At 36.5% G+C, this 22,114-nt stretch overlaps 1 protein-coding gene across 3 annotated transcripts in view; it reads right to left on the bottom strand.

Moving 5' to 3' along the window:
- The window catches only part of LOC104598974 (putative histone-arginine methyltransferase CARM1), a 44,539-nt gene extending 23,614 nt beyond the window's left edge, over positions 1-20,925 (bottom strand). For all 3 annotated transcript variants that reach the window (XM_010261307.3, XM_010261308.3, XM_010261306.3), the window contains exons 1-9: positions 20,484-20,925; positions 20,264-20,332; positions 19,966-20,071; positions 18,869-19,012; positions 18,540-18,643; positions 18,331-18,429; positions 18,152-18,221; positions 12,831-12,927; positions 1,659-1,713 (exon numbers count right to left, since the gene is read on the bottom strand). In XM_010261307.3, the coding sequence (XP_010259609.1) occupies positions 1,659-1,713; positions 12,831-12,927; positions 18,152-18,221; positions 18,331-18,429; positions 18,540-18,643; positions 18,869-19,012; positions 19,966-20,071; positions 20,264-20,332; positions 20,484-20,684 (945 nt within the window). In that variant the 5' untranslated portion in view covers positions 20,685-20,925. The remainder of the gene's footprint in view (positions 1-1,658; positions 1,714-12,830; positions 12,928-18,151; positions 18,222-18,330; positions 18,430-18,539; positions 18,644-18,868; positions 19,013-19,965; positions 20,072-20,263; positions 20,333-20,483) is intronic.
- Positions 20,926-22,114: the final 1,189 nt, after the last annotated feature.

The following is a 22,114-nucleotide window of genomic DNA, read 5'->3' as shown; positions in this document are numbered from 1 at the left end:
TTCATGCCTGTTCACCCATTCTTGGCCAATGTAACTGCCAAGTCATTAGCTGCCCTTGGGACTCAATAGGCATTGATAATCATTCCTCTTCCTAGGCTTCTTTTTTCTCTCATGGTGTGTCTATGCTGCCAGGGTTCTTTGCTACCCTTTTTACCATCCAAACATAGTTTTAGTCCTCTTCAACTGTCACATTACATCCCTCATAGAGTTCCCATGCCCCCTGCCATTGAGCTGTGACTGAACATCTCCATTGACACCTCTAAAGTAGGGGTATAGATGGATTGGGTTAGGTCAAGGGCCAATAAATATGAACCCTAGCCTGGACACAAACTGATGTCAAAACCCAGATTTGCCCTCCAATACATTATACATGGAGTGAACTAATTTTCTTCTTATAAAAGTCTAAAGAAATCATTTCTCCTTTTCATAGATTATTAGGTTTTTCTCTATTTTTTATTAATTTAATGTAGATGTTTTTCATAGATTCTTCTGGTTCAACAATAAAATGTAGTAAGAAAGCACTTAAAATGAGCCTTTGGTTATCTTTGTCAGTTCAATTTTGAAATTGTTTTTTAACTTGGTTATTGATCTCATATTAAGCACATTTTTTTTGCTTTATAGGACTACAGTGGAGGGTAGTCTATTCCCCCAACCTTAGTGGCAGTGATATTTGAATCTCAATAGCTAAAAAGGAAAAGAAAATTCATTTTTTCTAATATTTTATATGTAAAGAACTAGAAATATATAAAAACTTTGGTAAGTCACTATTACTTCATTTTTCCCTTAAAATACATTTTTTAAAAGCAGCCCGTGCATCGCACAGGTCACCGCTAGTATCATTGTATTTTACTAGCTGTTTCTATTTCTTAAGTATTATACAAAATAGTACTTCGAAGGATGGTCATTTTCCAAAAAATACAAGCTCATAGGACAACCACCAATTTATAGATATTATTAAAACATTTTTCTTAGATTATATTCTCATATGTAAAATTTTGTGCATAACTATAAATTCTACAGTTGTTTTTAAATATTCATAAATCTCCTTGTTCCTTACTGTCATAGTGTCCTTATGTAACCTGAACTGAAAGTCTTTTTTCTATAACTGTCAAATTTTATTATTTATAAAGGAATAAGCTCACATATATATATACAAGTTCCTCCACTTGATTTTCTTTTTCTTTTTGCTTACAACTGTGCCCAGAACATTTGTTCCCTCTCTACACTTGGTGCAAAAACTGGGGTAGGTTTAAGTCCAGTCCACCCTTCATAAGGCCCCAGATAGGTGGGACTAGGATTGGGTAATGGCCTTTTTAAAGTACAATTGTATTAATGATTAAATATGAGAGCCCCCCCCCCATCAGTAACTAGATCAAAGAGGTTTACTAACATGAAGTTCCCAATGTCATGTGGAAAGAAGAAAATAGGTTCCTTCTCTTTGGAGATTAGTTAAACTTCTCTCTTGAAACCTGATGTTCACAATTATTACAACATGATAAACAAAGGAGGAACCAACAATGACTCATTTCGAGAAATGATAATCTCAAGCCTTAGAGGAAGCGGACATACATCACTAAGATTATATTCAACAGTGTATCAGTGGAAGAATCAAAGTGTTTCTCAATAAATGAACAGATAATTGCATTGACTAAAAATACCTTGTTTGCAACTTCAACATACAAGTATTCATCACTGAATGGTGCCATGTGTATCCTAGAGCAGTAACACAGTTTAACAAGTCAGAACCAAAAAGCAATTGATACAATAAATCTGAAGAAACATTAGATACCAGGAAGCTACAATCATCATCATCAAAGTCTTGTCCCAACCAATAAAGGTATAATAAACATAAAAAAAGAAAAGAAAAAAGCAAGTCCTCATTCTTCATTTATTGATGATTAATTATATGCATTTGTATGTATGCATTTGAAAAGCTGCAAAACAAGTTACCATCCTATGACTGCCATGGCATAAGGAAATTTGAGAAAGTATCACAATGATGATTGGTTGTGATTAGCCTCTGAAATAATCTGAAAAGTATACTGACAAGTCTAGTGTTTTCATTAGACTGAAGTCTACAAAGAGTAGAAACAAACTAGAAACACAACCACAGTGACTAACAACCAAAAAAATTGTTTCATGGGCCTAATAGCAAGAATATAACAGGGCATTGAAGATATAGTTCTTTATGCATCTAGAAATCTATTTTACAATTCAAAATTTATATCAAAATTACAGGAATAATAATTCAAGAACATAAAAGAAAGAAATACTTTATAGAATTTAGAAAAGAATGACTTCCAAAAATGAGAAAATTATATGACAAGCACATAAAGAAAATTTCCCTATCTGCAATTCAAATGAAAATGCGACTCCATCTCAAATGAAAAACTAATGAAAAGGATATGATAAAAGATACACATAAGGAGGGGGAAGGAAAGGGAGAAAAAGTTCCTCACTCTAGTAAATAAGAAGAAATAGATATTCATAAACCAATATAGGGAAGAGGAGAGGAAGATAGGAAGAGGGAGACTAAATTCAATTTATTATCCATTTGGTGGACCCCACAATTGGAATGCATTTAAAGGTTGAAATTTAAGAAATAATAATAAAAAAAGTCTAAGATTCTATTACCTAACATACAAATTCTAACTTGGCTCTGGAACATATTTTACATTTTCTTTTGATCGCCCTCTGGTGATGGAATGGAACAAATTTTATAATTGATAACAAGTATACAGCCCAAATATAACACATCCAGACAAGTGAGATTCAATTAGAAATTTGGTTTTGTGAAACTCAAATAGATAGGTGTATGTACAAATTTATTAGTCTTGCATCTCAATCAAATTTAAACTTCCAACTCCCAGGAAAAAAGAAGAAAAAAGTAAGATGCAGCTTACACTTGAATGCTGAAAACATTTAGCTGCCTAAAAATATCATTCAGATATAACAGGAAGTCAGGAACATTGTTCTACACCTCACAGTCAACGTTTAGAACCCAACCATGAATAATTCTAGTTAACCAGACCTTTCAACAATTAGTTAGGCTTAAATGATTAAATACATGGCCTAGCATAAAATAAGTTAAAGGGCATAAAACTCAGAATAAAAGACTTAAATTATCCTATCCCAAGAGAACAATCAAAAAATATTTATATAGTGGGGAAATTTGAATAAAAAGCCACTCACTAATTTAGTCCTATGAGGTTAACCAATGCCACTGAGAGAAAGTACAGAAGTATATTTAGTTTATCTTTTCTTTCTTTTTTCTTGGAGAGAGAGAAGTGTTAAGTATTGCATTAATAGCATGAAAGTATATGTAGTTTATGAAGAAATAGTTGGTTAGCCACGAGTGTGGGGTTCCATACCCACACTCAAGCTCTAGTGTGTGTGGTTTCATACCCACACCTAGTTGTTTCTAATTTTTTTTTATTAGTAGTTTCTAATTTCTGTTAAGTTGGGCTGGCTGGCCTTATTATTTCTATTTTTTATTTATTTCCTATTCTTGTAAGGATCCTAAAAGCTATAAATAAAGGAGTGTATGGGGCAGCAAATCATTCACCATTGAGCCCCTTCTTTCTTCTCTCTCTCTCTCTCTTTTCTTCTCTTCAAACCTGTAATACAGTAAACAGTTCTTCTTCTTCTTCTTTCAAGTTGGTATCAGAGCCTTAGATCTAGGGTTTCTCATGTGGATTTAATTCAGCCAACCACATGAGAATTGTTTAGGGCTGAAAGTTCAGAAAGATCCTTATTTCAGCTGATTCTTGGAGGTTGCAAGAAGGTTTTAACAGTTGTCCTAAGATTGGAGAGAGCTTCTTGTAATCAGGAAGAATCAGACAGGAATTGAGTGATCAAGACTGGAGGTGCCGATCAGTTTTTTCTTGGTTCTTTGATCAAGATTCAAGGTGCTGACAATAATCGATTGATCAAGTTTGAAGACTGAAGGTAGCAATCAGTTTTCTAGGCTTTTTTCTTCATAAAGTAAGTATCTTTTTCTTGAAATTGATACTCAAAAGGACTTTGTTATTCATTCAAAGAGGTACGGGTAGAAAATCTTAGGACTGATATCAATCCCAGAACAGTAGTTGACTGTTATCTAACTGCAAAATCATTGTCCTAGGTCGGCTGTTATCAGCCTTGAAATACAGTTTTTTTCTTGTCACGGTAGTTTAAAGCCTCTTCTTAACTTAGAATGGAGTACAAGAACCAAGGGGAAGGTGCTTTTGGGACTGGTTGTTCAGGTAACATGACTAAAAACACCTTTCAGATTACAACTGTTAAGTTTGATGGATCAAACTACTTGGAATGGGCCCAATCAGCCATGTTGGCTATTGGGGGTAGAGGAAAATTGAACTTCTTGCTAGGGGATGTGAAGGAACCCTCCAAGGAGGACCCTACTTATGCTAGGTGGGTCCAAGAGAATTTTTTGGTGATGACATGGCTGTGCAACTCTATGCAGCCACACATCAGCCGAAACTACTTGTGGGCCAAAACAACTAAGGAAATATGGGATGTTATGAAGGAAACCTACTCTCAGCCTCTTAATAGTACTAGGGCTTATGAGCTAAAATGTGAGGTTAAAAATCTGAGGCAAGGAGAGAAGCAGGTCTCTGTTTACTTTTCAACCTTAAAATCCCCGTGGCATGAAATTGACCATCTTGAAACAATTGAGTGAGAGAGTCAGAAAGATGCACAAACATATAGAAAGCAGGTTGAAACTAACAAAGTTTTTGAGTTCCTAGTTGGTCTGAACTCTGAATATGACATTGTGAGACAACAGTTGTTGATAAGAGATAGTGTGACTTTATCACAAGCCTATTCCCTAGTGCAGAGTGAAGAAACTAGGAGAAAGGTTATGTTGTAGCAACAACCCTCCGAATCAGCCTTGGTAGCAGTTAGACTTAAATCGGGGGGGATAAGAAGAAGGAAGCTAAGAAGGACTTAGTATGTGAACACTGCAAGAAACCTAAACATACTAAGGACGCCTATTGGAAGTTGCACCCTCATCTTGTTCCAGCAAAGATCAGAAATAAGAAAGGGAATGCTAGTATGGCTGTCAACACTGATAGTACAACTTCATCAGGCACAAGAGGCACTCCTCTAGATACCCTACCTACAGTCTGAGCTGCTCTGATTCAACTAGAAAATGAATTTAGTAATTCAGCTCAACCTACATCAGCTCAACAGCCTACTTCAGCCTTTGCTCATACAGGTACAAGAGCTACTGCTTGTCATGCTTCTGTCCCAGGTAATACTAGACCTTCCTGGGTAATAGATTCAGGTGCTTCAGATCATATGACCAGCATATCTACTCTATTTAGCACCTATTGTTTATCCTCTGAGAGAGACAAAGTTTCTATTGCTGATGATTCTCTTGTACCAATTTCTGGCAAGGGAGACATTAGATTATAAGATACTATCACCCTACCTCAGCTTTGCATGTTCCCAAGCTTAGTGCTAACTTACTTTCAGTTAGTAGTATTACTAAAAGTCAAAACTGTTCGGTAACTTTTTTCCCTGATCGGTGTATTTTTCAGGATCTGGAAACGAAGAAGGTGATTGGGATTGGCCTTGAGATGAATGGAGTCTACCTGCTAGAACATTCACAACAAGGTTTCAAATGTCGCCAAATGTCGCTAATTCGCCCGACATATGTCGATGTCGAGGCTCACCGACATGAAGATGGATGGTGATATAAAAATTACATTTATGTCGGTATACATTTCCTATATTTCGGAAATGTCAACCAAATTGGTCCAAATAACCAAAAAAAATACAGTTTTTCCTATTATGTCGACAAGATGTTGACTAATGTCAACAGGATGTCAACTAATGTACATTAAAAATATAATATATTAGCATATTATATTAATATAATACAGTATATTAATATAGATTATTCCATTAATATTTATATTTAATATTTCAAATAAAATATTTATAAAAAGAATTAACAAAATATAAAAACAAAAGAATAAATTAATTACTTTATAATATAAAACATAAAATATTTTTCAAGTAATAAAATATTAACTAGTTAGTATTTTTAAAATATTTTTAAAATCAGAAAATATTTATTAAATTTTATAATAAACCATATTCTACATTTAATATAAAAAATCAGAATAAATTTAATAAATTTTATACTAAATCATAATTTATTATAAATTTAGTATTAAAAATCATAATAAATTCATTAAGTTTTATAAGAAATCAGAATTTATCATAATCTTAATACTACAAAAAGAAGAATCAGTTTATTAAATTTATAATAAAACATAATGTATTATAACTTTAATATTTAAAAATCAGAATAAATGTATTTCTATTTACTAGTGTGAAATAAATATATTAGAATTTAAAATAAATCAGGACTAAAAATAAGAAAAGAAAATATCAGATAACCTTGTAAAAACATCAAAATGCATAATAAATCAGTAAATCGTCATTTACTAATTTGTTATTGATCTTAGTTTCTTAGCTTTATATAATGGTTGGGAATAAGATGATAGTCTAGAAATATGTATAATGCTTCTTTTATCATTTTGCAAAATATCTTTGCATATTTCATAATATTTCCACAATGTCTCTAATTTTTACAATATTTCCCCTCGACATTTCCGACATATGTCCTATATTTTGGTAAGCGACATTTCCATCGACATCGACATTTTAAACCTTGATTCACAGGGGGAGTAGAGTGAAGCAGGGAAATTGTTTGTTTCTTAGTCTTGTAGTAAGATTATGCTTTGGCACAACCGCTTAGGTTATTTATCTTTTGGGTCTTTAAAGAGTCTTTTTCCAAACTTGTTTGAGTCAGTAGAAGTGTCTGGGTTAAAATGTGAAAGTTGTGAATTTGCAAAACATAGTAGATCATTTTATCCTTTAAGTAATAAAAGAAGCAACCTTCCATTTGAGATTGTGCATATCGATGTTTGGGGGCCCTACCATACTCCCACCATGGGGCCATGGGGGGTACAGATATTTCTTATTATTTGTTGATGACTATACCCGCTTTTCATGTGTCTATCTAATGCACTCTCGAGATGAGGTCCCCTCTCTGACCCAAGCTTTCCATCAGATTATCCTAACTCAATCTGAAACCAAGATCAAGATTCTTAGATCTGATAATGCCAAGGAATACTTTGCAAAACCCTTGGCACCCTATCTCCTTGATCATGGGTGCAAGAGAATTACATGGTAATGTCCTGGATGTGTAAATCTACGTTACCTCATATTGCAAAAAAAAAAATTCTATGGGCTAATACTGCTAAGGAGATTTGGGATGGAGTGACTGAAACCTACTCTCAGAAGCAAAATGGAGCCAGAGCCTATCAGTTAAGAAATCAGGTGATAAGTATGAAACAGGGAGAAAAACCTTTTGCTGTGTATTTCTCCATGCTGAAAACCCTATGGTAGGAAATAGATCACTTAGAAACTGTGGTATGGAAAAGTGTAAATGATGCAGCAACTTATCACAAACTAGTAGAGAGGAATAGGGTTTTTGAGTTCTTGGCAGGGCTGAACCCTGAATTTGACATTGCTAGGCAGCATATTCTTTCTAGGGAGGGTGTGACACTCTCGCATGCCTATGCTTTTGTCTCTGGAGAGGAGAGTAGGAGGAATGTAATGCTGAGACAGCCTGGGATTGACCAGTCGGCTATGGTTGGTACAACAAAACCTAAGCCGAATGGAGACAGGGGGAGTAGTGAGACTAGAAGGGAAGATAAGGACTTGGTGTGTGATTATTGCAAGAAGCCTAAGCATACTAGGGACACTTGTTGGAAGCTTCATTCAAATCTTATGCCTGCTCGGATAAGAAACAAGAAGGGAAATGCAAATGCAGCCACTACAGGAGACTCTTCAGCCCCTCTCTCCCAAACTGATTGGGAACCCATTGCAGTCGCAGCAGTGAGAACAAAATTGGAGAGGTTTGGACATCTTATGAATAAGAAAGATTCACCCAACTCTAGTCTTCCAGATGGACAGCAGAATGCAGGAGCCAACTACACCACTTCCTTTGCACATACAGGTAGTTCATATGCAACTGCAAATCTTGCATCCACTTCAGGTAAGGAGGGACCTCCCTGGATTATAGACTTGGGAGCATCTGAGCATATGACTAATGCCCCTACCATTTTCAATTCCTATCAGTTGTGCTCTGGTAGAGATAGAGTCTCTACAGCAAATAATTCACATATGCCCATTGCTGGGAAGGGGACAGTTAGAGTGACCAATGATATAACTCTGTCTTCTGTTTTACATGTCCCTAGACTTCATACCAACCTACTGCTTATTAGTTCTTTGACAAAAAAATTGAATTGTTCAATGACCTTTCTTCCTGGTAATTGTGTTTTACAAGATATGGAGTCAAAGAAGATGATTGGGAGTGATCGTAAGGTGAATGGAGTCTACGTTCTGGATGAGATTCCGAGACATAAGGGCCATCATGTTAGTAGCAGCGGTAGTAGTGGGTCAGAGTCAGTGAACCAGATTATGCTTTGGCACAATCGCTTGGGACATCTTTCTTTTAGTTCTTTGAAATGTCTTTTCCAAAAGTTGTTTGAGTCTGTTCAATTATCTACTTTGGAATGTGAGAGTTGTCAGTTAGGAAAGCATTGTAAACAGTCTTTTAAACCAAATAATAAAAGATCAGCTAACTGCATGGCTGATGTTCTTACTAAAGGGGTGGCAAGGAACAAGCTTGAACATGATCTATGCAAGTTGGGAATGTGTGACATTTACTCCCAACTTGAGGGGGAGTGTTGAAGATTAATTAGTTTTATGTTGTTTTTTTTAGTAGATGTTTTATGTTAGTTGTTAGATAGGAGGTGGGGACCACAGTAGTTATGTGAGTCTAATTTTTTATTATGTTTCTGAGTGTTATATATGTTGTTTTATGTTTTGCCGCCCTATAAGGGCATAGTTCTCTGTATTGTTCTATTATTTTAGTATAAATAATAAGTGACGGGGGCGGTCAGATTATTGCTCTCTTTTCTTTTCAACTTCTCTTCTTCTCCTTCTCTCTTCCTTCTCTCTTCAAGATACTACTTTCTTTCATATTTTTTAATTCAATAGATTCCTACTATCCCAAAGCCACTAAGTGTATTTTCCTTGGGTATGCACAAAATCAAAAGGGATATTGCTGTTATGAGCCAATTTCAAGGAAGCGCTTTGTATCCATGGATGTCACCTTCTTTGAGAATATGCCCTACTATCATAAGGCTTCTCCTCAGGGAGAGAATAATGAGGAAGGGATTTCAGTTTCAGCTCCAAGAGTGTATCACAGAAAGTGGTGGAGGTAGGTTGATTCTCATACTAAACAACAATCCAGGCCAATTCCAACATCTTCTACAACTCCAGATCCAAACACTACTACTGCTCCCACTGTTGATCTCACTATTACAGAGGTTCAACCTTCACCGACAGATGACCTTGATCTTCCAATAGCTATTCGTAAAGGAAAGCGTCGTTGCACCTCATCCACTGCCCATTGCACCTCCAAGTTCCTTTCCTATAATTGTCTCTCAGAATCTTACCCAGAAAAGTGCAAGAAGCTCTTTTGATACCTGAATGGAAGGAAGCAACGCAAGTAGAGATGGATGTTCTTGTCAAGAACAACACATGGGAACTAATTAACCAGCCTGAAGGGAAGAAACCTGTTGGATGCACATGGCTGTTTACTGTGAAATATAATGTTGATGATACTATAGAAAGGTATAAGCCCAGATTGGTTGCAAAGGGATTCACACAAACTTATGGCATAGACTATACAGAAACCTTTGCACCTATTGCAAAAATGAACATTATCAGAGTTCTTCTATCCATTGCTGCAAACTTCTCATGGTCACTATTTCAGCTAGATGTTAAGAATATCTTCCTCAACGGAGACTTGCAAGAGGAAGTATACATGGAGTTACCCCTGGTTTTTATAGTACAGAAGCAGGAAAGAAAGTTTGCCTTTTGAAGAAGGCCTTGTACGAGTTGAAACAATCCTCGAGAGCTTGGTTTGATAGGTTTAGACTGGCTTTGGACAAATTCAAATACATACAGGCTCAGTCAGATCACACTCTCTTCTTTAAGACAGGTCATTCCCTAACTCTACTTGCAGTCTATGTAGATGACATTGTGATAACAGGAAGTGACACTAGTGAAATTGAAACCCTTAAATAGCACCTTCACAAGGAATTTGAAGTCAAAGACCTAGGAATTTCAAATTCCTAGGAAAGTTACACTATTTCCTAGGAATTGAGGTAACTCGATCTAAGCATGGCATTTTCATCTCCTAAAGGAAGTATGTTCTGGACTTATTAGAAGAAACTAGCAAGTTAAGAGTGAAACCTGTTGATACTCCCATTGAGCCTAACCATAAGACAAGTGTAAAAAGTGGAAAACTCCTCGAGGACAGGGCTATGTACCAAAGGCTGGTTGGGAAACTTCTTTATCTCTATCTAACCCGACCAGATATTTCTTATGCCGTCACTGTTGTCAGTCAATACATGCATTCTCCTAGGACCACCCATCTCCTTGCAGTAGAAAGGATCCTTGCCTACTTAAAGAGATGTCCAGGGAGAAGTATACTCTTCAAGAATAATAGTCATATGAAAATAGAAGTGTATACAGATGCGGATTGGGCTGGATGTGTTGATGATAGGAGGTCCACCTCTGGATATTGTGCATTTGTGGGGGAAATCATGTTTCCTGGAGAAGCAAGAAACAAAATGGTGTTGCTCGCTCCAGTGCAGAAGCGGAATACAGATCCATGGCCAATGGTGTTGCAAAAGTGTTATGGCTGAAATCCTTGCTTAATGAGTTGGAGGTTGATTATGAGAAGCCTTTGATGTTGTATTGTGATAATCAAGTTGCAATTAATATTTCCCACAACCCAATACAGCATGACAGGACTAAGCATATCGAGGTTGACAGACATTTTATCCGAGAGCGAGTCGCATCTCAAGAAGTATGCCTTCCTTACATTGCCTCGAACATGCAGTTAGTTGATCTCTTCACCAAAGCAGTCACAAAAGGCAAATTGGAGACACATCTACGCAAGTTGGGCATGACAAATATCTACTCCCAACTTGAGGGGGAGTGAAGAAACAGTTGGTTAGCCACAAGTGTGGGGTTCCATACCCACACTCAGGCTCTAGAGTGTGTGGTTTCATACCCACACCTAGTTGTTTCTAATTTCTTTTATCAGTAGTTTCTAATTTCTGTTAAGTTGGGTTGGCTGGCCTTGTTGTTTCTACTTTTTGTTTATTTCCTATTCTTATAAGGATCCTAAAAGCTATAAATAAAGGAGTGTATGGGGCAGCAAATCATTCACCACTGAACCCCTTCTTTCTTTTCTCCTCTCTTCACTCTTTTTTTCTCTCTCTCTCTCTCTCTCTCTTTTCTTCTCTTCAAACCTGTAATATAGTAAACAGTTCTCCTTCTTCTTTCAAGTGTTTATCAAGAAAATAGGTAAAGATAAAATAAAGAAAAGAAGGTAAAACCAAAGAAACTTCAAAAATTAGGGAAGAAAATATTTCCTAATAGAGCGGAGGCAAGAATGACAAAATTGATTACCTAGAAATTTAGTGCCAAAATATACTAATAAAGTTGCCAACAATTTGGCTAAGTACCATGATATGAGGGTATCCAAGTCTGGTTGTTTGCTTCTGTATACCCTGATCAATAATATCAGGTGGTTCTCTGAAGCTATTAGCCAATTATGGAGTTAGGTTTTTTTTTTGAGACATTCTTTTATATACCTTATCCTCTACAAATCCCACTATAAACTGAGTCAACACTTTTTAAAAATATAAACTCAACTATTTAGGGTTGGCTACACGAATCATGCCCTGCCGTTATGCTCTACTAAGAGATTTTTTCTGTCAAACTAAAAATATATTTTTGCAAATTAAAAAAGAAGGAAAAAAACAAAAAGCAAAAGTAAGAAATTCCTTATGATGACACTGATAGAAGTACTATGCACATATAATGGAACAAATTTTGAAAGGCAAACTCTGGGTATGGTGAAGGATCACAGCCTCAATCTGAACAAATATATTTTGTGTGATTGTGTCTATCATTTGAAAGAAAACCTCTTTTTGCAAATGCACATTTAAGTAGTTAAAAGAAGGGCCAATTGCTTGGGGGAAAATGGTAAGATATTGGGATAACATGCACGAGAACACAGGTTTGAGTTGGAGAGCAGATATTTTTCATTATCATCATCATCATCATTTAAGCCTTGTCCCAACCATGTGTAGCAACTAGAAGAATCCTGTTTTATTAAGCAAAAAAAACTAGAAGAATCCTGTTTTGCCATTTTGTTCTGTTGAGTATTATATTCTTTGTTTAATTATGAGCCCTTAAATCATCTCTTACAACTTCAGTCCATGTCCTTTTTGGTCAGACCCGACTCTTCTAGCCCCTTCAACTTGTAACAGATCACTTGTCTGTACATGACCAAACCATCTTAGTCTACTTTCCCTCATTTTATCACCAATTGAAGCTATTCTTAGGTTCCTTCAAATGATTTTCACTATCTTATTTGCAATTCAAACTTGAACATTTAATGGTATACGATACAACAACAGTGCAATCTAAAGGGGAAAAAAGCATATAATATAAGTCAGTTAGAGTAAATACTGCTACTAATGTTTTTCAGCTTTGATAAACAATAACAATGCTACCAATGTTTTGGGATTAGTAGATAAAAGAAAGGCTTGATTATAACCAAAAGAAAAGGAAATTGAGAAGCCAACAAATGAAAATTTTGAAAAGCACATAATAGAAAAAATTCAAGAAGCATAGACGTACATACAGTGGCTGCATGTTACCTTCCTATTGTTGGAAACATTTTCCCCTTAGGGACAAGGAATCGATCTCTTGCAATCACATACGATTCCAGCATTCTTTCATTGACCAATAAAGTACCTAATTAGAAAAACATAAAAAAACATTAATATTTGTTTGATATTAAATTTTTTGTGTATAGTAAGACGTAGATAATGTTCACATGTAAACTTTTGGTTTTTGAAAAGGTATTGTATCGATCAAAAGTGAAACAGAATAGCCATTGTACAACTAGGCACTGTACATTGGAAATATACAAACTATAAAAGTATTCACTGTATCATCAGTCCTTATGTTTACAAAAAGATTTCCATATTCAAAAAAAAAAATTGTAACTCCTCACTATAAAAAGTTTGTGATTCACCAACCATGAGTGAATCACTCCTACTACTCTTTTTTTTTTTTTTGGATCAGTAAGATGAATCCATTCATTAATTAAAGAGAAAGTACAACAACAGGTTGTGAATTACAAACAAAAATCTAACATGACATAGTCCCCACTATCTCACCCCTTCCCCAATCTTACATTTGAGGCCTAAACAATTATTGCCTACTTGCCCCTTGCTTTGCCAACCCATCAGTTAAACTATTCGCTGACCTTTGCACCCATCGAATTTCAATCTGCATTTCTCTTGAATATCAATTAAATCTTCTGATTTCATTTCTGAAGCTCCATGATGCACTTTTGTTCTTCACTAGCCAACCAATCTCTACTTTTGATTCAGTGGTTCACCTTCAATGACCAGACTTTCCACTCCCATTTCTCTAACCTTGTGCACCCCAAAAACTATTGTCATTACTTCTACCCTAACTGAATCTCCTTCACCTATTAGAGCTGAATGCATTGCCCTTATCGTTCAATTTTCATCTGTTATTACACACCCAATTCCAGAAGGCCCAGGCTTGCCCAAACTGCTATCTTCAAACTTCACCTTCATCCACCCTCTATCTGGTGGTTGGCAGTGCAATTCGAACCAAAAAAGATGAAAAGATTTGGGATGAGTCTAATGGATAGACTACACCAAAGAATAGTATTTATATTAATGTGAAGTAAAAGGACAATTCTGTCACAAAAATACAAGAAGTATGATACAAAATAAAAGAATGAAAGAATATATACAATAAGAGGTAAAATTATAACTTCAACCCTCACTATCCCTAATATCTACACTCCCCCTCAAATTGATGTAGAGACACTAGCATTAGTTTGCCCATGAGAAAGGTATGTCTGGCTCTAGTATCTTTTGTGAAAATGTCCACCAACTGAAGGTTGGAAGATACATGAGGAAGTGAAATGCAGCAAATAGTGAGGAGTTCCTGAATAAAATGACAATCCACTTCAATATGCTTCATACTCTCATGAAAAACAGGATTAGAAGACATGGCTTGATATTGAAGTCACATAGGAGTGACTGAAGCCAAATGATTTCACTGCATGTTGAAGAAATGGCTCGATATTCTGCTTCAGTAAATGACTTAGAGACTGTTTGTTGCTTCTTACATCTCCAGGAAATAAGAGTCACCCAGGAATTTGGACAGCATAAGATGTCCAAGCAAGTGGCATACTTCTACAAATTAAAAAAGTAACCACTGGAATTATGATGAACTTCCAAGCCAGAAAATGTCACTGGTCCCAGATCCTTCATCATGAAGGACTGACTGAGAAGGTGTTTCAGCAGATAATATATGTCATCTCGGTCATCTCCAGTTATGAGAACATCATCAACATAAAGCAGCAATAGAGTAATACCTTGAGGGCGTTGTGAGGTGAAGAGTGAGTAATCTCATGAACTCTAAATGAAACCAGCATCAAATAATAATTGATTTAAACCTCTGAAAACCAGACATGGGGAGCCTGTTTGAAATCCCCATGCAGGAAAACATTTTATCCATTTGATGAATGACCCAACTTTTCACTGCAAAAATAGTAAGGAGAGGATGAACTGTGGTCATCTTGGAAACTAGCGCAAAAGTCTCATTATACACTATCTGTTAAGACTACCATCAGACTTCAGCTTAACTAAGTACACCCACCGACTGCCTATGACTGAAGCATTAAGAGGAGGAGGAATTAACTCCCAAGAATCATTCACAAGAAGAGAATCTATCTCAAAATCCATGGACTCTCTTCAGTGAATGTGAACTATAGCTTGTTGGTAGGACCTGTGAATATCTATGGTAGACAATACAACATAGAAGGAACTATGGTCAGCGGAAAACCATAGCAGTAAGGTGGTCTAGAAATTCTAGTAGTGTGTCGTAAGGTAGGAATGTCAATAGGTGGAGTAGCAATAGTAACAGGAAATGATAGTATATTTACAGGAGTTAGTGTAAATGAGGTATCATGCCCTAGAGGAGGAGGAGAGGTGGGGATCGTAGGAACTAGAGAAAATATCCACTTCCTGAAATATGTTTGATGCAGCAACTAAGAGATGGTGCTTCTAAAGTACCTGTAGGCTCAAAATGTTGCAAAATGAACACTGAAGGAGTAGAAATGTTGGTGATATGCTAAAAAAAATGAAAGATTTTCAAGGAAAATACATTATGAGAGATCATAGTCCGATGAGATTTCAAATCATAACAAGCAAACCCTTTATGATCAAGGCTATATCCCAAAAAAGCACTAAAGGCAGACTGAACAGATAGCTTAGTACACTCATGAGGAAGATGTGCAAAGCATATGCAACCAAACATATGAAGCATAGGAACATTAGGAGTTCTAAAGAGGGACCGATGTGGAGACAGGTTACCAAGATGGAAGAAGGTTAATGAAATGCACAACAGTGCTGGCCGCCTCCACCCAGAAGGTTGCTAGAGCATGCGAATCTAAAGAAGGGTTCTAACATCACTCAAAATATGGCTATTCTTGTGTTCAACAACTCAATTTTGTTGAGGAGCCAAAAGCAGAAAAGGCAGAGGAAATTGTTGAGGACATAAGCTATTGAATCTTATCTTCAATCGTAACATTAGCAGTGTCACTCTTTGTCTGATCAATGGAAGATAAAGCATCATCGCATCCCCCAACAATAGTCTGGTAAACCCTATGCTGATTTGCTTTGCTCCAAATCGGTTTCCCTTAGATGGCCTAGTAGGACATTCAGTAATAATATATCCATGTTTCTTGCATCAAGTACAAGTATTCTTCTTTCCGTAGTGAGATATCACATGCCCAAATTCCTTTCATTCATAACATTGTACTTTGGATAAGTCCTTTGATTTGGACTTATCTGCTGCTAAAAACATATCCTCCACTCCATCAATCTTTGCATTCATTGCCGACTAAGTGATCATCCTAGTTTCTTCCCAAAGCAAATCACCAAGGATAGTGTCAAGGGTCGGTACAGTATCCCTACAAAGAATATTTGATATTATTATTTCATATTCAGGACGGAGATGCATCAGAAAGTGCATTACTTTTCTCCTATCAAAGTGTTCCTTTAGTGCCTTGATACAGCAAGTTGAAGATATCTCACAAGTATGAACAAGTTCATACTCTATCCAAAGATTGTAAAAACCAGCATACTCCTAAATTTTCCTTTTACCCTAGCTGTATGAAAATTTCTCAGCTTTGATCTGGTACTGCCTTGAGATGTTAGACTGTTGATAAACCTTTTCCAGAATGCAATCTGGAAGTATTATTAATCCTCCAAGATTGCAACCCCCTTTGCATCAGTTTTCTCAAGCTTGGTGGGGGTTCCATCAATACACCCTCACAGCCCTTTTCCATCAACATAAAACTAGAAATGAAATTCCCACAGGGCATAGTTGGTGCCATCAAACTTTTGACAGTCCAAAAAAGGAGAGTTCTCAGAGAAATCGAACAAGAGAAGGGAACAAAACCCTAGAAAAACAGATTTGATCTTCACCAAAAAATTGTGAATCCTAATGATGTGCTATACTATCATAGTCCCTATTGTACTTTATATACTCTTTATTTCTTTGTTTGCTTTCTCTTTAGCCCTGTAAGGGATTTTTTGCAATTGTACATATATTTATATATATAAAGGGCTCTTTGGGGGTGGGGGTCGATTCATTCTCTTGACACCCATGAAATATATGTTTTCTCTCTTATTCGAACCACCAAGTTGACATGGTATCAAAGCAGACGATTCGATCTACTGAGAAAGAAGTTTGATTCTTGGGTTTAGAAGAGTGTTTCAAGGGTTTCTTATTCCATCTTCGGTTGCTGGATTGAGAGCTCTCTGGAGACTATTTTGATCAGTCCAAGAAGCCGTTGTTCTACCTGGAAAAGACGCCTCACAGGTTGGATTTTAATAGTTTTCTCCCAATTGGTTGATCCAATCAGCTTAGGTTTTCAGATTTGGTGTAGGGTTATCTATCATATCTATTGCCTGGCTCAATTTTGGATTACTTTTTGAAGGGTTTTTTATCCCTCCTTTGGATCGGCAGTCCTGAAACCTTCCTATTTTTTATCCCTCCTTTGGATCCTTAGTGCTATTGTGCCTCCTGTTGTTGTACCTATGAGGAGAATGAGGACAACCTATGAGATGTATACTAACCTGAAGATTATTGTTAGTCTAACATGTCAAGGTAATATCAAATATAATCTGAAATCTTTGTTTATTCTCAAGGAAATAAGAGGATACAGGAGTATTATGTTGGGTTCCTTGACTTGTGGGCTGAATATGAATTAGTTCACATTGATCCTTCTAACTCTTCTGAATGTGTTAAGTACCTTCAAAAACATTTTGAGAAGACGAAGGTGAACCAGTTCCTTATTTAATCGGAAAAAGAAGAAAAGACTAATCATGGTGGTGATTATTCAAATCATAAAGGGACCAGAAGGCCTCTTGATTGCTACTAGTGTATTTGGATGGGTTCCTATTCCTAATTTCCTTTCTATCCTGCTTCTCCAAACTTTAAAGCTAGACAAGTGTTCCTGACACTTTAAAAACTTTTTTTTCTTATTTCATTAGAGAAAGAAGAGACTAAGTCAGGCACTTGTAAAAAAATAACTTTTCTAAATTTAAGATATTGATGCAGTTTCACAAATAAATCAATATAGGCTACAGTTATGCAAGAAAATAATGATATTGAATATTTAGTTTACAGTCACTCCTTTGTTTCCCAGATAAAAAGTGCAACCTTAGATGTACCCTTTGTACTTTTGAGAACATCCTTGCTCTCATCTCAACCTTGGTTCATTTGGACACTCTTAGCTGTGATAGGTAGAGTGCGCAACACAACTCTCCAGTTGTCATTAGATAAAGCAAAACTTTTTTTTCCAGAAAGAATACCACCTTTCCCTGCTAATGACAAACAAATTGTAAACCAGTAAGCTTACCCATTGGCTCAGAAATCAGAATGTCTGCTTTCTCAGGCAATTCAACTTCTTCAACTTTGCCTTTGATCACCTGCAATAGATAATAAAATAACCACAAAAAATGAGAATATGAACCAATAAAGGCATTACCTAAAAACTTGAAATTTAGCTCTGATTCTAAGTGGCAAACTGAATCTTACTGTGATCCGTTGAGCTAGCGATGGATTCCCAGCAATAAGCTTCTGTGCATATTCTGCCATTTCAGATGCTTCCACTGCATAAACATGCTTTGCTCCAGCCTAATGCAGAAACAGTACCAAAGAAAACTTTTGAAGTTTTCAGCATAAAACATAGAGATGCACATACATGGAACAGGCATAAGCTCTTGCACAGAGCATCATGGACTTACCTGAGCAGCAAATAGTGACAGAATACCACTACCTGCACCCACATCAACCACTACACGGCCAATAAAGTCTGTGCGATTCTCAATGACAGCAGCATAATATGTTCCTGAAGCCAATAGAAACATTACTTGGATCAACACAGATTTTTCTTGGTGGATATTTTGCACATACACCCGTATTCTTCTATGTTATCCACAAATGCTGACGATAAATCTGAAAACATTTGCATTTTAACCTTAAGAGCATAAGAACAACAATGCAGTTTCACTGAGATAGAATACACACGAGTCTCCAAGGGAGCAGCAACAAAATTACAGGTTTATGGTATAACCTGTTCTCACATAATCCTGTAACATATTTTGTTGATGCAGCAGTTGTCCATAGTAATGGAAGTACATTTTAGCAGAAGCTGCCTCTACTTTGCTGTCAAACTTGCTTTTAGAAGTTACAACTTTTCCATTTTCTAAGCATGCTCCTGAAATGGAAAAAATAAGCAATTACAATCCTTGTAAGTTAGATTCAACTGTAGTTCTATGATAGAAATGCATTCAACCAAAAATTATCTGATTTGCATTAGAAAATTGCACACAAGAAATCAAATTCAGAAAGAAAATGCAGAAAACTAAAATTTTCACCAGCCAAGACAAATGAGCTCTGTCAGATAATGCTTTACAATAACAGTTCACAATACTTAGCATATTATGAGACCGTCAAGCTTAAAAAGCTTTCTATAAAATGCCCATGTTATATGACCATAAAACTTCCATTGGTAACCAACTTCCTTGAAGTGTGTTAATCCAGAATCCGTGAGTAATGAATTTTGCAATAAGCAACATGCATTGTCAAATATCCTAAAGTTTTTCCATGTTCAATAACGCAATCTGTAGTCCTAAACTCCCAACAGCTTGACTGGATATTTCTTAAGGAAATAGTCTATCACAATATGAGGAAAAAAACATATGAAAAGTCAAAGTGAATATGTTTCTACCCAATTCATGCCCTGAAACCTGAATATGCAATAGCTTGAACCCATTTAGTCACTACATCTTAGCAAATTAAAAAAAAAAAAAAGTTTTAAAATAATTAGTTCCTTTATCTTCAAATCAAACTTCACTACCTTAAATATCAGATTACATTAAGAAAGAAATTAGCCAAAACTTCTTCCGAGGGATGGCAGTAAAAAGATTAATAACATGTTTAGTCATTACAGGAAAGGAACCAAAATAGTAATGACCTTCCACGTTTAATAGGAGATAGAATAGATTTTTTTAAGTGTTCAAAGAAGCAACAGATGAGATGTGGAAATAAAGTATCACACTTTATTTCTGGTGACATGTTTATCAATACTTTATGTCTGACAACGTATTATGATGGTGATGATTTGTGCACCAAATAAAATGGCAAAGGAATTAGGAGTAGGTATGATACCAGCACTAGCATCAACTGCTTTGCTCTTCCATTGTTCAAATGCACAATGGAAGGCTTTGCTCTCGTCTTCTGTTCTAAATCGAAGAGTAATTCCCCTTGAATAAGACTGTCGGTTGAAAATGAAATATAGTATAAGAAAGATGCAATACAAATAGAATAGTGTAAACAAAATCATATACAAGGATCAGAAGGAAGAACAAACTTCATACAACGGTACTACTGTGCTAGAGCCCCGGATTACCAGTTACCACTCGATAATACATTTTTTATATCTTAATTCTTAAAATAGCTGGCCTACCTTTACCATCCTGTTGCCTTCAGAACTTTCGCTTATGCATACGGACTTGACAGGGCCTAACTTGAAAAGCTGAAACAAACAACACATCGATCACAATGTGCATGTTAACGCCATTGCTGAACAGATTTTCGAGGCCATAGAAAGTAACTAAATAAACCCTCTATTAAGAGGAACTTCGGGCACGTAACAACTTCAGAGAATTACACAATAGGAAACCAACCTGTGCGGTAGAAATATCGACGTGAACAACCTCGGCAGATTCTGATTTTTGGTGGAACTGAAGCTTGGTAGCTCCACACTCGGTGCTGAAACAAGCCACTGCTGATGAACAAGAAGGTGAAGAAGAGGATGGTAGTAGAGAGAAGGATAATAATGTGAACTCGTGGTGCTTCTGTTTTTGCCCCAGAGAAACCTCCATCATTGGAGGCTGGTTTTTATTTATTTGCTTATTTACTTAATGGTGATACTCTGGAATTGATCAATGGTGATACTCTGAAACTAATCAGTGGTAATACTCTGAAACTGATCGCTATGCTGAAATATCTGCGAAGAGAAACTAGGGTTTATGCGTCATTGTGGAACTTAGGTGACAAAAGCTCGAAGAAAAGAATCGCAGCCGCCAAAAAAGAGAAGAGGAAGTGCAAGTACTTATTTGTAGTCTTGTTGAAATGATTTCCGAATTTGTTTTTACCCTCTCTACTCCCCTTGTGGGTCGCCGATGTGAAACTCCCCTTAGGCACGCAATGGATACGGTCGTTACTTTTTGTTTTGGTAAATCATAAAGACCCCTTTGACATGGAGTTAATGACAAATACTTCCTATACCCGAATTTTTCTTTGTAACAAACATCCCTGAATTTTCACTTTAGGCTGTGTTTGTTTCAGGTGTAAATTCAGTTTTACACCCAAGAAAAAGTTGGCGCCAGTTTAGTGATAGATGAAGCCGCCATGAAGTGAAAAGCTTCTACTTTGTTTTTGCTATGGAACTCTTCCTCAAGGATGTTACCAATTTTGCTTCAATAAACTCTAGGGCTCTGTTTGGTTTGTGGAAAGATTTGAATGGGATGGGAAAATATGAGATAGGGAAAGTGTAAAAATTTATCTTTCCATTGTTTGGTTTTATATATGGGAAAATAATAGGAAAAACACTGTAACGGGTTGGTTATTCGTCGGAGTTTCATCGGAGCTGAGAAAGCAGATCTCCATGAGTTGCAGCGGTGAGAGTTGTCGAGAGTTGAAGAACAAAGCTCCATGAATTGCAACAGCGAGATCTCCATGAGTTGCAACGATAAGAGTTGCCAATAGTTGAAGAACAGAGCTCCATGAGTTGTAGCAACGAGAGTTGAGAAAACAAATATGGTGAATACGGGAAGAATAGGAGTGCCCCTCGCAAATCGCCGCAAATCTAGTGAAGACGGGAAGAAGGTGAGGGAGAAGAGATAAGAGGAAGATGGAGGGAGATCACCACTGCCCCTCGCATTGGTTCCTTTCCAGGTGATGAAGGAGGCCAATAACAATGGTTCTTTCGATGGTAACAGTGGTTTCTCAAACTTTTCCAGTGGGATCGCACGGTTTTGATGTGACCCCAAATCCATGATTTTGGGATCTGAAATCCCACATTTTCCTCATCCCATCCTTTTATCTCCCTCAAAACAAATGAGAGAAAAAAGAATATTCCTTTTTTTTCTCATCCCCATCTCACAACCCAAACGAAGCCTAGCAAAAAAAAAATCACTAGGAACTCTAGAACTCTTCCTCAAGAAGAAAAAATCATCAAGAACTCTGGAACTCTAGCAAAAAAACCATCAAAGAACTCTGGAACTCTAAAACTCTATCAGTCTTGTGACATCCC

Source organism: Nelumbo nucifera, chromosome 3 (genome assembly GCF_055504915.1).
Source record: "Nelumbo nucifera cultivar China Antique chromosome 3, China Antique-T2T, whole genome shotgun sequence".
Lineage (NCBI taxonomy): Eukaryota > Viridiplantae > Streptophyta > Magnoliopsida > Proteales > Nelumbonaceae > Nelumbo > Nelumbo nucifera.
The sequence above is the reverse complement of the archived record's forward strand: the minus strand, read 5'-3'. Positions and strand labels throughout refer to the sequence as shown.